The sequence below is a fragment of the Schistocerca serialis genome, chromosome 2 (genome assembly GCF_023864345.2).
Source record: "Schistocerca serialis cubense isolate TAMUIC-IGC-003099 chromosome 2, iqSchSeri2.2, whole genome shotgun sequence".
NCBI classification, from domain to species: domain Eukaryota; kingdom Metazoa; phylum Arthropoda; class Insecta; order Orthoptera; family Acrididae; genus Schistocerca; species Schistocerca serialis.
In genome coordinates this window covers 595772248-595788946 of record NC_064639.1, presented here as the reverse complement: position 1 = coordinate 595788946, position 16699 = coordinate 595772248, and the positions used below count along the sequence as shown (strand labels likewise).

General features: G+C 41.4%; 1 protein-coding gene across 4 annotated transcripts in view; it reads left to right on the top strand.

Moving 5' to 3' along the window:
- The window catches only part of LOC126457618 (phospholipid-transporting ATPase IF-like), a 650785-nt gene that overhangs the window by 485796 nt on the left and 148290 nt on the right, over positions 1 to 16699 (top strand). For 3 of the 4 annotated variants that reach the window (XM_050094076.1, XM_050094075.1, XM_050094077.1), the window contains exon 3: positions 8661 to 8750. In XM_050094076.1, the coding sequence (XP_049950033.1) occupies positions 8661 to 8750 (90 nt within the window). Of the gene's footprint in view, positions 1 to 1504; positions 1691 to 8660; positions 8751 to 16699 lie in introns of those variants that run through there. The other variant, XM_050094078.1, reaches the window with a different exon arrangement.

The window sequence follows — 16699 nt, the reverse complement described above, 5'->3', positions numbered from 1 at the left end:
CAATTTGGTATGATCTTCTGATGCCTTTACTAGACAATAAAAAAGACGGCTGCTCATATTGTCTCCTTTAATCGTTTATGTTGTTAAGGAACAACAGAGGGCCTATAACTCTACCTTGGGGAACGCCAGAAATCAGTTCTGCTTTACTCAATGGTTTTCCGTCAATTTCTACGAACTGTGACCTCCCTGCAGGAAATCACGAATCGAGCCACGTAATACACGTTGTTCCATAAGCACGCAATTTCAATACAAGCCGCTTGTGAGCTACAGTGTCAAAATCCTTCCGGAAATCTAGAAATACAGGATCAATTTGAAATCCATTTGTCAATAGCACTCAGCACTTAGTGAGAGTAAAGAGCTAGTCGTGTTTCGGAAGAACGATGTTTTCTAAATTCATGTTGACTGTGTCAATAGACCGCTGTCTTAGAGGTAATTCACAATATTCGAACACAATATATGTTCTAGAATCCAGCTGCAGATCGACGTTAATGATACGGGCCTGTAATTTTGTGGATTACTCCTACTGCTTTCCTTGAATATTGGTGCCACCTGTGCAGTTTTCCAGTCTTTGAACATGGATATCTCGTGGAGCGGGCGGTTATATGTGATGCATCAGCATGCTCTGAAAGGACCTAATCGGTATTCAGTCTGGAGCGAAGACTTGCTTCATTAAGTGATTTACGTTGTTTCACTGCTGCGAGGATATCTACTTCTAAGTTACTCATGGTGGCAGTTGTTTTTGATCCGAATTTTGAAATACTTACTGCGTCTTCTTTGGTGAAGGAATTTGGAAAAGCTGTGTTTAGTAACCCTGCTTTAGCAGCACTGTCATCGATAGTATTTACATTGCTGTCGCGAATTGATTGTGTGTTGCCGCCAGCGTACATTACATACGACAATAATCTCTTTGGCTTTTGTGCCAGGTTTCGAGACAAAGTCTCGTTGTGGAAACTATTATAAGCATCTCACATTGGAGTCTACGCTAAATTTCGAGTTTCTGTAAAAGATCGCCAATCATGAACATTTTGCGTTCGCTTAAAATTTTCGTGCTTTTTTCGTTGTTTCTGCGACAGTGTCCTGACCCGTTGTCGGCTCGTTGACGTATTGCGATTGCTACTCACTGTTATTTTGTAGTACGATCGAGTAGGTTTTTACAACAAAGAAATTGTTTAGCATCCACCTCAGAGTAACAGCCACCCTCTGTTCCATTGTTCTATGCATCCTCATTTTGGTGTCCACCAACCGAAAGAATTATTTCAGTGTTTCACATAGTTCATCGAATGAAGTTAATGACACACGATAGAAATTGCAAAATTTCTCAGGATGTGCTCGAAGTATCAGGTGAAGGCAATGAAAAAGCTCCTAATCTAATCGATAGTTAGTTATTGGGTAGCACCAATGCTTTCTTTTCTGATTCTAGAAACAACACGCCAACAGGCAGCAATTCTTTTTAGGTACCACGTCACACCTACAGCTCACTGTATCCAGATGCACGGTCTCCCACTTGAAAGGACCTTTCACTGTTACTTTGGCTAGAGATGGAAGTCAATACAGAAGGTTTCATGTGTGAAGCTGAAAAAACATCCATCGATATGCAGCATGGAGAGTGAGGGATATTCAGATAAACTGCAAAAACTAAATCTTTCACCGTACGTTGGATGCAAACGTTCTGCAAAGAAGGGGACAATTGGTGAGCGTCACTCACATTTCTTTCCGCTTGTGTTGGGTCTGTTGACATGTCATGTAAGTACTCAAAATGTCTTCAAATCTGTATGTCTCGATCACGAACAAAACTGTGCAAAACAGCAGTTTTTATAATACCTTAAGAAAATTCTGAAGATAGATGAGAAGGCCGATCAAAAATTTCTGCACTCTTTAGCTATACTCCGGTCATCATAAGAATAACCTGTTGTAAACATTAAATTAACTACCGCGCGATTCTTAGGTGACCCGACGGAAAGCATAAAATGCTCTCGTTCTCACCCGACACAGTATTCTAATATTGCAAACAAGAGTTACGAAAATGCCTAACTTAAACACAGGGTAATTTTGCTGAGCGAGCTATGAGTGATGCAAACGCATACTGCAGGGGTTTCGCCGCACAGTTGAATACTGAAGCCACTGAAGTCTTACAGTCAGTCATCAATTGGACTTGCATTACATCCATCTACATATTTCTTGTCACTTATTTATGTTTTTGCCATCATAATATAACAATCTTGTTATTGTTCATCTGCTTGTAATCTCATATATTACCGTCATTAGCATTAACAGCCTTTTGATAAACACTGCTATATAAAGCCCTCTACTGGACTTTCGGATGCGTTACAGTCTTTAGCTCTAAACATTCATATTACTGTTGTGTGTTTTCCTATGTCATGTTCCCTTCTTACATTAGATCATGGTCTCAGCCTATTTGTATGTCTTGGAATGTAGCGAAGTACTTGCTCCATCTTTGGCTACATGTCCTATCCACTCTCATTATAACTATAATTATGTCTTCTGTTCCAGTCCGTCTGCTAATCCTATTATTTACTTCCATGTTTCTCCTAGTAATTCCCAAGTTGTACCTCTCCACTGCTTGCAGAGAAACTCACACTTTTCTCTGGTTTTCAGCTTACAAGTTCAATGTCTCATTGCTTTAAGTCAAAATTATCACTACACACCGATCTGTAAACTTTCATTTCAGACAGAGTGGGAGATATTTTGTAAACTCCATTCTGTTTCTCAAAGTACTCCATGTCATTTTTAATCTTTTATATTTATTCCTGTCTGTGTTGTCTTAGTCTTCAACTGGCCTCAAGCAAAAAACTAATGACTTTGTTCTATGACTTCTTTGTTGACTTGTACTGTTTTCTTGTCATCATAATGGCTATACATTATTTTTGTCTTATTGTATTAGATTTTCAGCCATGTTTTCAAATCTGTTCATTAGACTGTTCCCATTTGTTGTAAAAAGTTTTTATGTACTAGAAGCGAACTACATTTACCATACCCTCAGAAACTCACTCCCATTACCATACAGAATCCAGAACCTTTTTGAGACTCAAAACCTTTCCTCCAAAAACCTTATTCCCACAAAGGTACCATTCCTTTCCAAAGGCCTTATTTTTGCCACAGTCCCAAATTCAATCATGATGGACCTATTAAAAGTCTTCTATCCTTCTCTGGGACCCTACATTGGAAACACTTTTTCACCACCAATCCTACTAATCAGACTGAATGCAAAGCCAATGTTGAACCCTACCCGACTTAGTTCACTCCTCCATCCAACTGTGGTCCCTCTCCACTGTCCGCAAATCACCCTTTTTTAACATTCCAGAATTTCTTAACCTTAAACCTTGCCTGCCATCACTTCCCAAATCCCTCAACATGGAAACTAACCTTACATCCACAGAAAGAACTGCAATCAACCACCTAAAAATTGATTCTAACCTTATAATCATAAGTGCAGACAAAGGCTCCATCACTATGATTTTGAACTGTGGAAGGACACCACCACCTCTCAGATTTGCCCATCTACAAACCCTGCCACAGTGACTCCGTTTCAGAAATCTAATACGATCTCCTGTTTCTACTCAAATCCTTGGGCCAATCACAGAAACTATCCCCTGAGCTTATCTCTTTCTTCACCATTATTACTCCCAACGCTCCTACATTGTACATGCTTCATAAAGTCGATAAACCCAACTACCCAGGATGTCCCATTGTGGCTAGTTACTGTGCCCCCACTGAAAGACTCTCTGCTCTAATGGACCAATGCCTTCAATTTCTTATTTGTAATCTACCCTTCTCTTTAATACATGCTATCTGTTTCCTCCACAAACTCTCCACAGTTTCTGTTCCATTGCCAAACAGTGAATGCTCATCACTATTGATGATGCCTCCCTTTACACTAACTTCCCTAACGCCCATGGCCTTACCACTGGTGAACACTATCTTTCCTGGAGCCTGACTGGCACCAAACCTTAAAAAAAAAAAAAAATGGTTCAAATGGCTCTGAGCACTATGGGACTCAACTTCTGAGGTCATTAGTCCCCTAGAACTTAGAACTAGTTAAACCTAACTAACCTAAAGACATCACACACATCCATGCCCGAGGCAGGATTCGAACTTGCGACCGTATCGGTCTCGCGGTTCCAGACTGCAGCGCCTAGAACCGCACGGCCACTTCCCAAACCTGCGACCTCCTTCCTGGGCACCATGGTTAATTATGAGGATTGATTGAAAAGTAATGCCTCCACCTTCGTAACTCTTCCACAGTTGGCAGCATTGGTATCGACAGGTACTGGCATGCTCCGTAGCCTCTTCACTACAGCTCCAGTTGGCAGGAAGCCTTAGAATTGAACGGTTGTGTTGTTACAGTGTAAAGTATGGAACCCTCCACAGACAGTCGGTCAATGCAATTTAAGCAATGTGCAGTCATTGAATTCTTGACAGCAGAAGATGTCACCCCAAAGGAAATTCATCAGAGAATGAAAGCAGTTTATGGTGATTGTGTTGATGTAAGTACTGTGCGTCGTTGGGTGGGTAAGTTTAAAGATGTTGAGGCGGGAACATCTGACCTGCGTAACAAACAAAGAGTTGGACATCCTGCAACGTCACAAACAAAATGTTGACAGATTGATTCAGGTCGATTGTCGTATCACTCAGAGCAAGCACAATTGGCAATTCACAAGAATATATGGGTCACATTATTGCTTTGCTTGGCTATCGGAAGATTTGTGCACGATGGGTACCCTGGATGCTGACTCCTGAAATGATAGCGCACAGACTTGAAATTTGCGTTACGCGAATAAAGGTAACGCCTTTCTCCATTCAGTTATGACAGGAGACGAAACACCATTACGACCCAGAGACGAAACGTCAGTCTGTGGAATATCGACAAAGACTCGCCCCGCAAAAAGAAATTCAAGACGCAGCCCTCAAATGGGAATATCACAGCCACAGTGTTCTGGGATGCAGATGGTGTTATCCAGGTGGATTTCCTTGATCATGGAACAACAATAAATTCAGAGTGTTACATCACAATGCTCTGAACTCTGAAACGACAGCTAACAAGGGTCCGAAAGGAAAAGGGAAATGTTTTCCTGCAGCATGGCAATGCCAGGCCACACACTTCAAGTGCCACCACAGCAGAACTTCAGAGAATGAATCTCACCATCGTACGGCATCCTCCATATAGTCAAGATTTAGCACCGTCTGACTTCCATCTGTTCCTGATAATGAAGGACAATCTACGGGGACATCATTAAGCTTCTAATGAAGACGTTGAGAGAACTGTAACACTGTGGTTGCGGAAACAGTGTGTCGACTTATTCCGTGACAGCTTCAGAAAACTTGTTCATCATTGGCAGAAATTTATCCAATGGCTAGTGATTATGTGGAAAAATGAATATTGGTAATTAAAGATCACATTCTAAGGATTATTTATGGGTTTGATTTATTAAAATATTCCCATCCAGACCCAATTAATGAAGGTGGTGGCACTACTTTTCATTCAACCCTCGCATATCCTCACCCACAATTACTTCACCTTTGAAACAATCCTTGGTACAGCTATGAGCAATCACATAGCTACATCCTATGCCAACCTACTCATGGCCCATCTAGAGGAATCTTTACTAACCACTTAGAATCCCAAACCTCTTACCTGGTTCAGATTTGTTGATGAAATCTTCGTGATCTGGACTAATGGTGAGGAAACCCTGTCTACGTTCCTTCAGAAACTGAACACCTTCTCCCTCGAACTTCACTTCATCCTGCTTGATGTTGACCTCCAACTCAGAGATGGTTACATCCATATCAAACCTACCAATCACCAGCAACACTTCCACTTCAACAGCTGTCACCCATTCCATACCAAAAACTCCCTTCCATAGAGTCTAGCCATCCATGGCCGTTGCATTTGTTAATACAAACAGTCCCTCTCCAAATGTAGCAAATGTCTCCCTGAGGCAGTCACTGACCTAAATTACCCTTCCAACCTTGTACAGAAATGATCTCCCATGCTGTGCCTCTCCAGTGACATCCCACATTCCCGTTATCTGGCCACAAAGGAGAACTACTCCCCTCATGACTCTGTACCACAAAGAATTGGACCAACTGAATAACATTCTCTGCCAAGATTTTGACTACTTCTTATTTTGCTCTGAAGTGAGTATCCTACCCACTATCATTCGCACCCCTCCCATTGTTGTATTCCGTTGCCCTACTGCCCGCCGAACCTACGCGATATCTGTGTCCATCCCTAATCCATCCTTGCTCCCAACCCACTGCTGCTCCACCTACCTCAGTCCAGTCATGAACATCACCCATCCCAGTAAAGGCAGGGCTACCTGTGAAAGCAGTCATGTGAACAACAAAACAAGTAGCAACCACTGTTCTGCTTTCTACATAGACATGACAACCAACAAGCTGTTTGTCTACATGAATAGCTACCGATAAATGTGACCAAGAGACAGCAGGACCACCCAGTTGCTGAATATGCTGCCCAACATGACGTTCTTCACTTCAATGACTGCTTCACAGCCTCCACCATCCAGATCCTTCCTACCTACACCAACTTTTCTGAACTGCACAGATAGGAGCTCTCCTAGCAATGTATCCTATGTTCTCATAACCCTCTGACCCGAATCTTCACTAGTTCCTGTTGATCACCCACCTATTCCCTTCCCTGCTCCTACTTCAGCACTACACAGCTTCCTTTCCACCGACACATGTAGCAGAATCTCCTTTTGCATCCAATCTCATAATAATGATTCTGTAGTCTTCAAAGGCTGCTGTTGTGTAGGGAACATCACATATTTCAAGTTCACATGTATTGTATGTAAATAGCACTGCAAATCAATGATAATGATCAATTAGGGGTTTAATTTAAATATATTCTTGTACTGTTGGTGGAAGTCCCTTCTTCATCCAGAAGCCGGTAGGTATCTATGGCATAAAAATTATGGCAGATTTAATACCTCCACCAGAAATGAACTGATGGGCACTGTCTTCATTGCACGAGAGCACACATGTAGTACTTTATATTCTACTTTAACAATTTGTATGAGTTGGGTTAGGTCTGACTATTTCTCTGTACATTGTAATCAGTGTTGCAACAACTACAATCTATTTTGAAAAAGATATTCATCAATTTTTCATTATTTGGTTAGATTTCTTTTTAATGCCTACCCCATTTAAGTATTACTAATAGTACATGTCCTTGTATGTTAATGTTTTGGCACATTGCTATTCTATGTCAGTGTAGGCTGATGCATCTACTTTGTTTACTGATATCATATGACTAGGAACTTTCATTCATCTGCACATTGCATTGAGTATTATTGTTAAATCTCCGATACAGTCCTACAATGGTTTGCGGTGTCTGATTTGGTATCCCTGCACCATCTGTTCTAAGGCACATACTGAGAAAGTGATAGCAATAGTTGCAATGCCTTCACCAGTATCATACATGTGAATAATTTAAAATTTACATTAATCCCTGTGCTGATTATCTCTGTAATGATGGTTGCAGTAATTATGCAAACCCGTATCCTAGTTGTCTGTCTCCATAGCTGAGTGGTCAGCATGACTGCCTACCATGCGGAGGGCTTGGGTTCAATTTCCAGTACTGCCAGGGAGAGAGGACTGAAATGGGGTGTACTCAGCCTCATAGCACCAGTTGAGGAGCTACTTAGTAGCAGCACCCGGTCTGCTAAACTGACAGTTGCTGGGAGAGCTGTGTGCAGTCACCACCCCTCCTAATCACATACAAATGACACCATCAGCAGAGGATGACACAGCAGTCAGTCAGTTCCTGGTGGGCTTGTTTGTGCTGAGACTGGTTGTGCTTGCTTATATCCAAGTTGCAAAAAATTTGTCTGATTTAAATAACTGACATAAAGTAATGATGGAAGATAGAGACCAAACAGCTACACTGTAACTATGAAATCAACATTGTTTCCTTTTCATTTTATAAATATCTTCATTACCATGCAGTTTTCAATCTGCTAAAGTCTTGACAACTTATTTCTTTTATATAAAAAAATACACTGTTGAAATTGTTCGTGAAAGGTCTTGACAGAACTCAAATTACGATCTGTAAACTAGCTCCTTTGTTTTCAATGTGTAGAAGCTGAAAGGCTTAATCCCATTTGGATCTAGCTTCTGATCAAGCAACTAATACTGTGTGCATTCCCAATGTGGTAGGCATTGTTGAATTTCACATTTAATTTCACCATGTTACGGCTGAACTGTTTGTGTTATAATTAGTGAGAAAGTAGTTTTTTCTTCCTTTTAAGCATTTATTGATAGAATAGAAAGCTCATCAATCACAGTGAGAGAGGGTGCTTGGTATAAGGCACAAGGCATAGCTAGTAGCTGCACTGCAAGAGGGATGTAGGAACTGGTCCCTTCACACCAGTGCTCTTGTTGGGTGGCACTTGCTTTCTCCATTACCTGCTTCAGAAGAAATTTACAAGCTGTATTGTCAAATCAATGGATAAAAGACTCCAACCACAACCAGAAATACAATTGCTAGAAAGTTATGACAAACGTGTTTTATATCTGTAACTTATTACTGTGTAATAATAATAATAATGGTAAAGTTGCATCTTTACAGTTTAATAATGAAGATATATATGTGACTTACATTCTTTTCGTATTTGTTGCAGTACTCTCCATGGAACTTCCTTCCAAAAAACTTGTTTGAGCAGTTCCGTCGTATAGCAAATTTCTACTTTCTGTGCATAGCCATTATTTCGGTAAGTTGTGAATAATGACATCAGTACTTAAATATAAAGGAATGTAATCAAACAATGGAAAATCCAGGATGGAATGTAACGATATTATGAAAAGGAAAGTTGCTACTCACCATATAGCAGAGATGCTGAGTCGCAGATAGGTACACGAAAACACTGCCACAAATAAAGCTTTCCACCAGTAAGGTCTTCATCAAAAATAGATGACAAACACACACACACACACACACACACACACACACACACACACACACACATACAAATGCAACTCACACACACACAACTGCAGTCTTAGGCAACTGTAGCAACACTGTGAGCAACAGCACTAATGCATGATGGGAGTTGCAATTGGGTGAGGGTAAGGAGGAGGCTGGGGTGGGGCGGGGGAGGGATAGTAGGGTAGGGGTGGCGGGCAGTAAGGTGCTGCCAGTTGGACGGAGGGCAGGGGAGGCAGGGGGGGGGAGGGGGGAAGGAGAGAAGTAGAAAGACCAGTTGCAATGGTGGAATGTGGGCTGTGTAGTTCTGGAATGGGAACAGGGTAGGGCTGGATGGGTGAGGACAATGATTAACAAAGGTTGAGGCCAGGTGGGATACGGGAAGGTAGGATGTATTGCAGGGATAGTTCCCACCTGCACAATTCAGAGAAGCTAGTGTTGTGCTAGGAGGGATCCATATGGCACAGGCTGTGAAGTGGTCATTGAAATGAAGGATGTCATGTTTGGCAGCATGCTCAGCAATAGGGCAGTCCACTTATTTCTTGGCCACAGTTTGTCGGTGGCCATACATGCAGACAGACAGCTTGTTAGTTGTAATGCCCACATAGACTGCAGCACAGTAGTTGCAGTTTAGCTTGTAGATCACATGACTGGTTTCGCAGGTAGCCCTGCCTTTGATGGGATAGGTGATGTTTGTGACCACACTGCAGTAGGTGGTGGTGGGAGGCTGTATGGGACAGGTCATGCGTGTAGGTCTATCACAGGGGTATGAGCCATGAGGTAAGGGATTGGGAGCATGGGTTGTGTAGGGATGGATGAGAATATTGTGTAGTTTTGGCGGACAGTGGAGTACCACTGTGGGATAGGTGGGAAGGATAGTGGACTGGACGTTTCTCATTTCAGGGCATGATGAGAGGTAGTCAGAACCCTGGTGGAGAATGTAATTCAGTTGCTCTGGTCCTGGGTGGTACTGAGTTACAAGGACAATGTTCCTCTGCGGCTGGACAGTGGGACTTCAGGAGGTTGTGGGAGGTGGGACAGATAAGGCACAGGAGATTTTTTTTTTTTTTGTTGGTAGGTTGGGAGGTTAGTTACGATTTGCAAACACTTCAGTGAGACCCTCAGTATATTTTGAGAGCAGCTGCTTGTCACTGTCTTGGTATGGAATGTGTGGCAGCTGTCGAAGTGGAGGTATTGCTGGCAGTGAGTAGGTTTGATATGGATGGAGGTAAAGATGTAGCCATCTTTGAGGTGGAGGTCAACATCTAGGAAGGTGGCTTGTTGGGTTTGAGTAGGACCAGGTAAAGCAAATGGGGGAGAAGTTGTTGAGGCTCTAGAGGAATATGGATAGGGTGTCCTCACCTTGTCCCCTGCCCTCTATCTAACCTGCAACACTACACTGTCTGCCACTCCCACCATACTATTCTTCCCCCTCCCTGCCCCTCCCTCCTCCTTACCCCCACTCAGTCACCACCCCCATCATGCACTGGTGCTGCTGCTTGCAGTGTGGCTACAGTTTCCTGAGACTGCAGTCCAGTGTGTGTGTGTGTGTGTGTGTGTGTGTGTGTGTGTGTGTGTGAGAGAGAGAGAGAGAGAGAGAGAGATCTATTTATGATGCAGGTCCCACTGACTGAAAGCTTTATTTGGCAGTCTTTTTGTTGCGCGTGTCTGCAACTCAGCATCTGTGCTATATGGTGAGTGGCAACATTCCTTTTCATAATAAAGGAATATAATGATAAACACAGAAAAGGCCACCTCTTATGTCAGTACTGTATATTTGTATAAAGCAATAATTATAAGCTTGTATAATATACTAAAAAGCAATAATGATATGGTCCACAAAAATTAATTGAATTTTTTGTAAATCTGCAAACGCAGAGTTTAGTACGAACTAAAGCACACTATAGTTGAGACAGTGTAAGAAGCCCCTGACAGCCTGCAGTACTGTTGCCAGCTTTCAACTGCGAAGTGCTAATAAGTGCAGGTGAAAATAACAGCAGTCTACAGAGCTGTGAGAACACTGAGATGTTGCCGTAGATACATTTACAAAATCATATTACTCACTAGTCGAGGTAGCCCCATGAAGCTGTTGCACCCAGCCCATTGCAACTGTCAGAGATGTACTTATGCCAACTCAGCAATAGTAATGGGAGCACTAAGACTAACCACTGCCATGTAGTTGAGATGTTGAGTGTTCAACAGGCACATAAAAAATATTGACATTGATGCTGATCTTTTGAACACTGTCTTTCTTTGGAGCTAACTAATATAAAAAACACAAACACAGATGAGGGTAGACAAAGATGAAGGATCAGACTTCTGAGAGAATTATACATGGTCCAGTCACATTAATGACACCACCACCTATGCTCAATGTCAGCACGCAATAACCCCTCACAGATGGCATGTATAGCACTAGCAGTGGAGGGTACATAAAGTGTATCAGGGTATGCAGAAAACAGCGCAGTTGTTGTTGTAATGCAGAAACAGTGTGATTTATCTGCCATCCAAAGGGCGTGATCACTGGCTTTTGGGCCAAGTGTGGATACATTTCTGAAATGGTGAAGTTTGTAAACTGTTCCCATGCTGCCATAATTAATGTATACCATACATGGCAAAATGGCCCTATCCAACATCAGTGACAGAGCAACTGTGGTGCACCATGGGCTGTAGATGACAGGGGTGAATGATGGCTGCAGAGATATGTGCAGGTGGATATATGTGCAATTGTTGAGGAACTTACCACTCAAACAAACTAAGGAACTACCAAAAGTGTTCCCTCGGTGACTGTTCAGTTACCATTGCTGTATGTGGGCACCCGCAGCAGGTGCCTGATTCATGCAAGTAGGCTGACTGCTGTTCATGAGCAGTGAAGAACAACTAGTCATCCACTGAATGGCAACAGATGGCCTTTTCAGTTGAATCACGTTTTGAGAATAAACACCCTGCAAGGATCGTCGGAACGGTCCAGGCTGGATGAAGAGAGTTATGGCCTGGGAACTGTTTTCCTAGCATTCCCTAGGTGAGCTCATCATTCTGGAAGACACAGTGGATCAACACGTATATGTGTCTATCACTGAGGACCAGGCCCACCCCTACATCCAGTTTGCTTTTACTATATAAGATGGCATCTACCAGGAGGACAATGCAAAGTTTCACACAGCTTGCAGTGCTTGTGTGTGGTTCGATCAGACTGTTCTTCGCACTGTGGGTGCTCAACCGAGAAACCTAGTGCAATTATCCACGGCACTGGAGTTAACATGTCCCCTCATCGTTCTCAGTACCTTCCAGAACCTCGCTGACTTACTTTTTGCGCACCCAGGTTATTATTCAGGCTTTTGACAGGGAGTCATATTAATGAGACTGAACAATTTATATGCATTACGAGATGTTCTAAGCTTACTTCATTATCCCAGTATTGCATTTCAGTTTAGCTGCTATATGTTGAGTAGTTATCTACTTCTTCTTTTGTTTTTTATCCCATTCAAGAATTTCAGCACCCTAAAACCCACTTGATTAGTTGTACTGAGAGATGAGTGATGAACATTCCATCACTGACTAATTAAAAAATTTAAATTTCACAGTTCTCCCTGCAACAGAACCATCACATCATCTAGCATGTTTCTGAAAGATTGCTTGTGGATAACTGTCATCTTACTCTTTTGTTCAACATGTAATTTTTGATAAATTTGGCAGGCTTGCAGACCAAGAAATGTCGCCTACATCTCGTTAGAACAGGCAAGCTGTATAAACATTAATGTCATCTTGATGCATAAATCGATTGCCAGCACTGTCAGAAAAGGGTTACTTACGTATGTGTTTTTAACAACTTTCGTAATGCAGATGTTTTTGTAAAAGACAGCTGGGCTCATTTTTTATAATAGTTTTCATTTTTTGTAGGTTTTGGTTTTTTAGTGTACCTTAGCACCAACTGCAGCACCACAGTCACATGATTTTGAATATCTAAGTGGGTCGTAGACTTCTATTCAGTCTCTCATCAACCAGACAGCAAAGGAAAAGTTTTAAGTTTCGAATTTTGTGTTTAAAAAATCATTCATGCAGAAGAATTATACAAACATCTCATTATTTGACCCTATCACAGATTCCCATATGGAGGACAAAGAAATAGGTGTCCCTGACATTGGGAAACAACTGAAAGAGTTGAAAACAAATAAGTCACCAGCTTGTGATGGAACCCCAGTTCGGGTGAGAGTTTTCCTTGGCATTGGCCATTACTTCACTTGTGTGTATCACAAATCTCTTGCTTAGCACAAAGACCCAATTGGCGGGAAAAAAGAGCCGGTGAGTCCCATATAAAAATGGTGAAAGAACTGACTTACAATTCTTCCACATATTCTAAGTTGGAATATAATAAATTTCTTTGAGACAGAAAAGTTTCTGTCCATTGCTCTAGTGGAACTCAGCTTGCCCTTTTGTCACACGATATCCTGTGAATCATAGATAAAAGGCAACAGGCAAAGTTTATTTCTGGAAACTGATTGGCGCAGTGCCTCACTGCAGACTGTTAATGAAGGTCCGAGCATACAGAATAGGTTCTCTGACTTAGAACCCAGGTTAAACTTTAAAATTTTTCCTGGTGAATTGAGTGTTTGAAGAAATTTTGTGCTTTTTAGTTTGTCATTACCAATTACATTCCTTGATATTTTGATTGGGTACCTACCATCTTCAGCTGACCCATCAAAGACTGACGAAAACATTCTCCATTCCACAATGTAGAGCATGCTGTCGGTGTTTTGGGCGTGCAGCCAAACCAAATTGACAGACAGACCACACAATCTGGTGGCACCACCCTCGTTGGTGGAACCACGGAACTCAGTGGTCCTTAGCATTGCAGCTCACCTCAGCTGTCAAATATCATGGAGGTGGTAGGATTCCATGCTTTACATGCCTGATAGATGCTGTCATGGTTCATCAGATTTTCCAACACCATGTTTCCATTGATCCTTTAACAATAGAGACCCAAAAAGATGTGCTATTACTAAAATTATTGTTTTATCATACTCCACTGAATGTCCAGTGGAAATGTAGTGTTTGACAATTAGAAGACTTGCTTTGTTGCTAAAAGGCAAGAGGTGTTCAGTGCAGTACTCTTCCCTGAGTGCCTTTTGTGGCCTACGTAAGCCATACCATACTGGCAAGGCGTTTTGTAAATTCCAGCCTTCCACAAAAGTAAATTGCGCTTTACTGATCCCAGCACACTGACAGTCTTAGATGGTGGGCATCAAACAACATTAACTTGAAAATTATGGAAGATTTTTGGCTTCCTAAATGAAATGTTGCAGCAAAATTATGAAAAGCTAAAGACATTGTTGGTATGACCTATTTTTTATCAATTCCCTGGTTCTTGATTAAAACTGGTAGTGCCCTGTTAATCTGCTGGACAGAATATCCGTTTTCCGTGAACACCGTCTTTAGGTGGGCAAGCTCTTAGACAAACTACTTGCATCTGAGACTGTGTGAGCTCTGTGTGCAAGTGGTGTAGGGACACTCATAGTTTGTGACAGGTGATGACAACTTGATGATAGTAAATACAAGTCATTATGTGTAGGCTTACGAGAAACCAAATGTCCTAATTTTTATCCATTAAAACAAAACATCCAGGAGAGGCAGACAACCATTTTTCTCTATTTTCATAGTGAACTGGATGTTCCTATGTATGGAATTGAGGTAATGGAAAAACTCCATTAATTTATTTTTTCCACGAGTCCACACTGTGAATGTTATAATTGACATACCTCCAAAATATAGTTGTTTTAAGGGCCACTGATTGAAGCCCTCTATTTTCAACATCTTTATACAGAAAATGGTTGACCACCAGGGGAGGCAGTGGGCTATCTGTGCTCATACCATAAGTCTGCCCAAAGTATTCATGGTTGAACATAAAATAGCTTAATGAACGATAACACCAAAACAAAGCAGTGATGTCCACCTGAAACTTATTATCAATTATTAACCTCTTGATGGTCCCATGAGGTAATGAGGAAGAATTCAGAAGCGCAGAAGTATTCCATTGCACTTGTGTAGGATCCAATCTTACCATAGGTATAATTGCTTAATCGATCATACATTTATCAACATACTCACTATGAAGTAACAGTACTGTTGCATTATCTTCATCAGCTTTCAGAACCACTATGTCGGGATCCTCTCAGAGATTCCATAGTGCAGCCATTTCTGTGGACATTAAGTTATGGCATTAAGGAGCTTTTAAAAGAGCACGACAGGTTTCACTTCTGGTGCAGTCTTCAAAGAAAGACACTGTATGGATGCTTCAACACCAGTCATAAAATTTATTAAAACTGGCACTGTAGATGTTGGTGCAAAATGAAGTCATTTACCTAATATAGACAGCAGTGCCTCGTCCAAATTTTTCTCCAAGAGGTTGACGTTGGAATGTCATGCAATTGTCATTGGTGGTGATGGCTGCTTGGCAACAGGCAATCAAATTTTGACATCTGCAGACAACATTAATCCTTATGGATCCAGTCAAACCTAACTGAAATCATTCCATTAACCCAATCCCATGATACAGGGCAAAAGGTGTGCTGCAACCTTCAAGTGCACAGTTCTCCTGAAATGGAAGACTTACCTTTCTTAAGTGATTTGAGTTGTTTCGCAACACCTAAGATACCTACTTTTATTTCACTCATGCTAACAGCTCGTCTGATTTTGAATTCTGGAATATTTACTTCGCCTTCTTTCATGAAGGAATTATGGGAAACTGTATTTAGTAACTCCACTTTAGTGGCACCATCATTGGTAACATTTCTGTCGCTATCACGCAGTGACGGTATTGACTGTCTTTTGCTACTGGTGTACTTTACATATGACCAGAATCCCTTTGGGTTTTCTACCATATTTTTAGACAATATTTCGTTGTGGGAACTATTAAAAGCATCTCGTATTGACGTTGCACGAAATTTCGAGCTTCCGTGAAACTTAGCCAGTGTTGGGGATTTTGCGTTCTTCTGAATTTGGCATGCTTTTTTCATTGCTTCTGCAACAGTGTTCCGATGTGTTTTGTGTACCATGGTGGATCAGCCCCGTCTCTTATTAACTTATGCGGTATAAATCTATCTGTTGCTGTCGATACTGTATCTTTGAATTTGAACCATATCTGGTCTACACCTACACAATTAGCTTGGAAGGAATGGAGACTCTCTCTTAGAAAGGCATCAAGTGAATTTTTATCTGCTGTTTTAAATAGATATATTTTACATTTATTTTTAGTGGTTTTGAGCCTCACTACAATGACCTTGTGTTCACTAATCCGTGTATCCATCATGATGCTCTCTATTAGATCAGGATTATTTGTGGCTAAGAGGTCAAGAGTGTTTTTGCAATCATTTACAATTCATGGGGCCTCATGAACTAATTGTTCAAAGTAATTCTCAGAGAAAGCATTTAGTACAAATTTGGAAGATGTTTTCTGTCTACCACTGGCTTTGAACACGTATTTTTGCCAACAAATCAAGGGTAGATTGAAGTCTACATCAATTATAACTGTATGAGTGGGGTACTTATTTGTAACGAGATTCAAGGTTTCTTTGAAGCATTCAGCTATTATATCATCTGGGTCAGGAGGTCGGTGGAAGGAGCCAATTATTATTTTGGTACGGCTATTGAGTACAACCTCTACCCATAGTAATTTCTAAGAACTATCTATTTCTACAAGATAAACTACTACCAACAGACACAAACACACCACCTCCTACT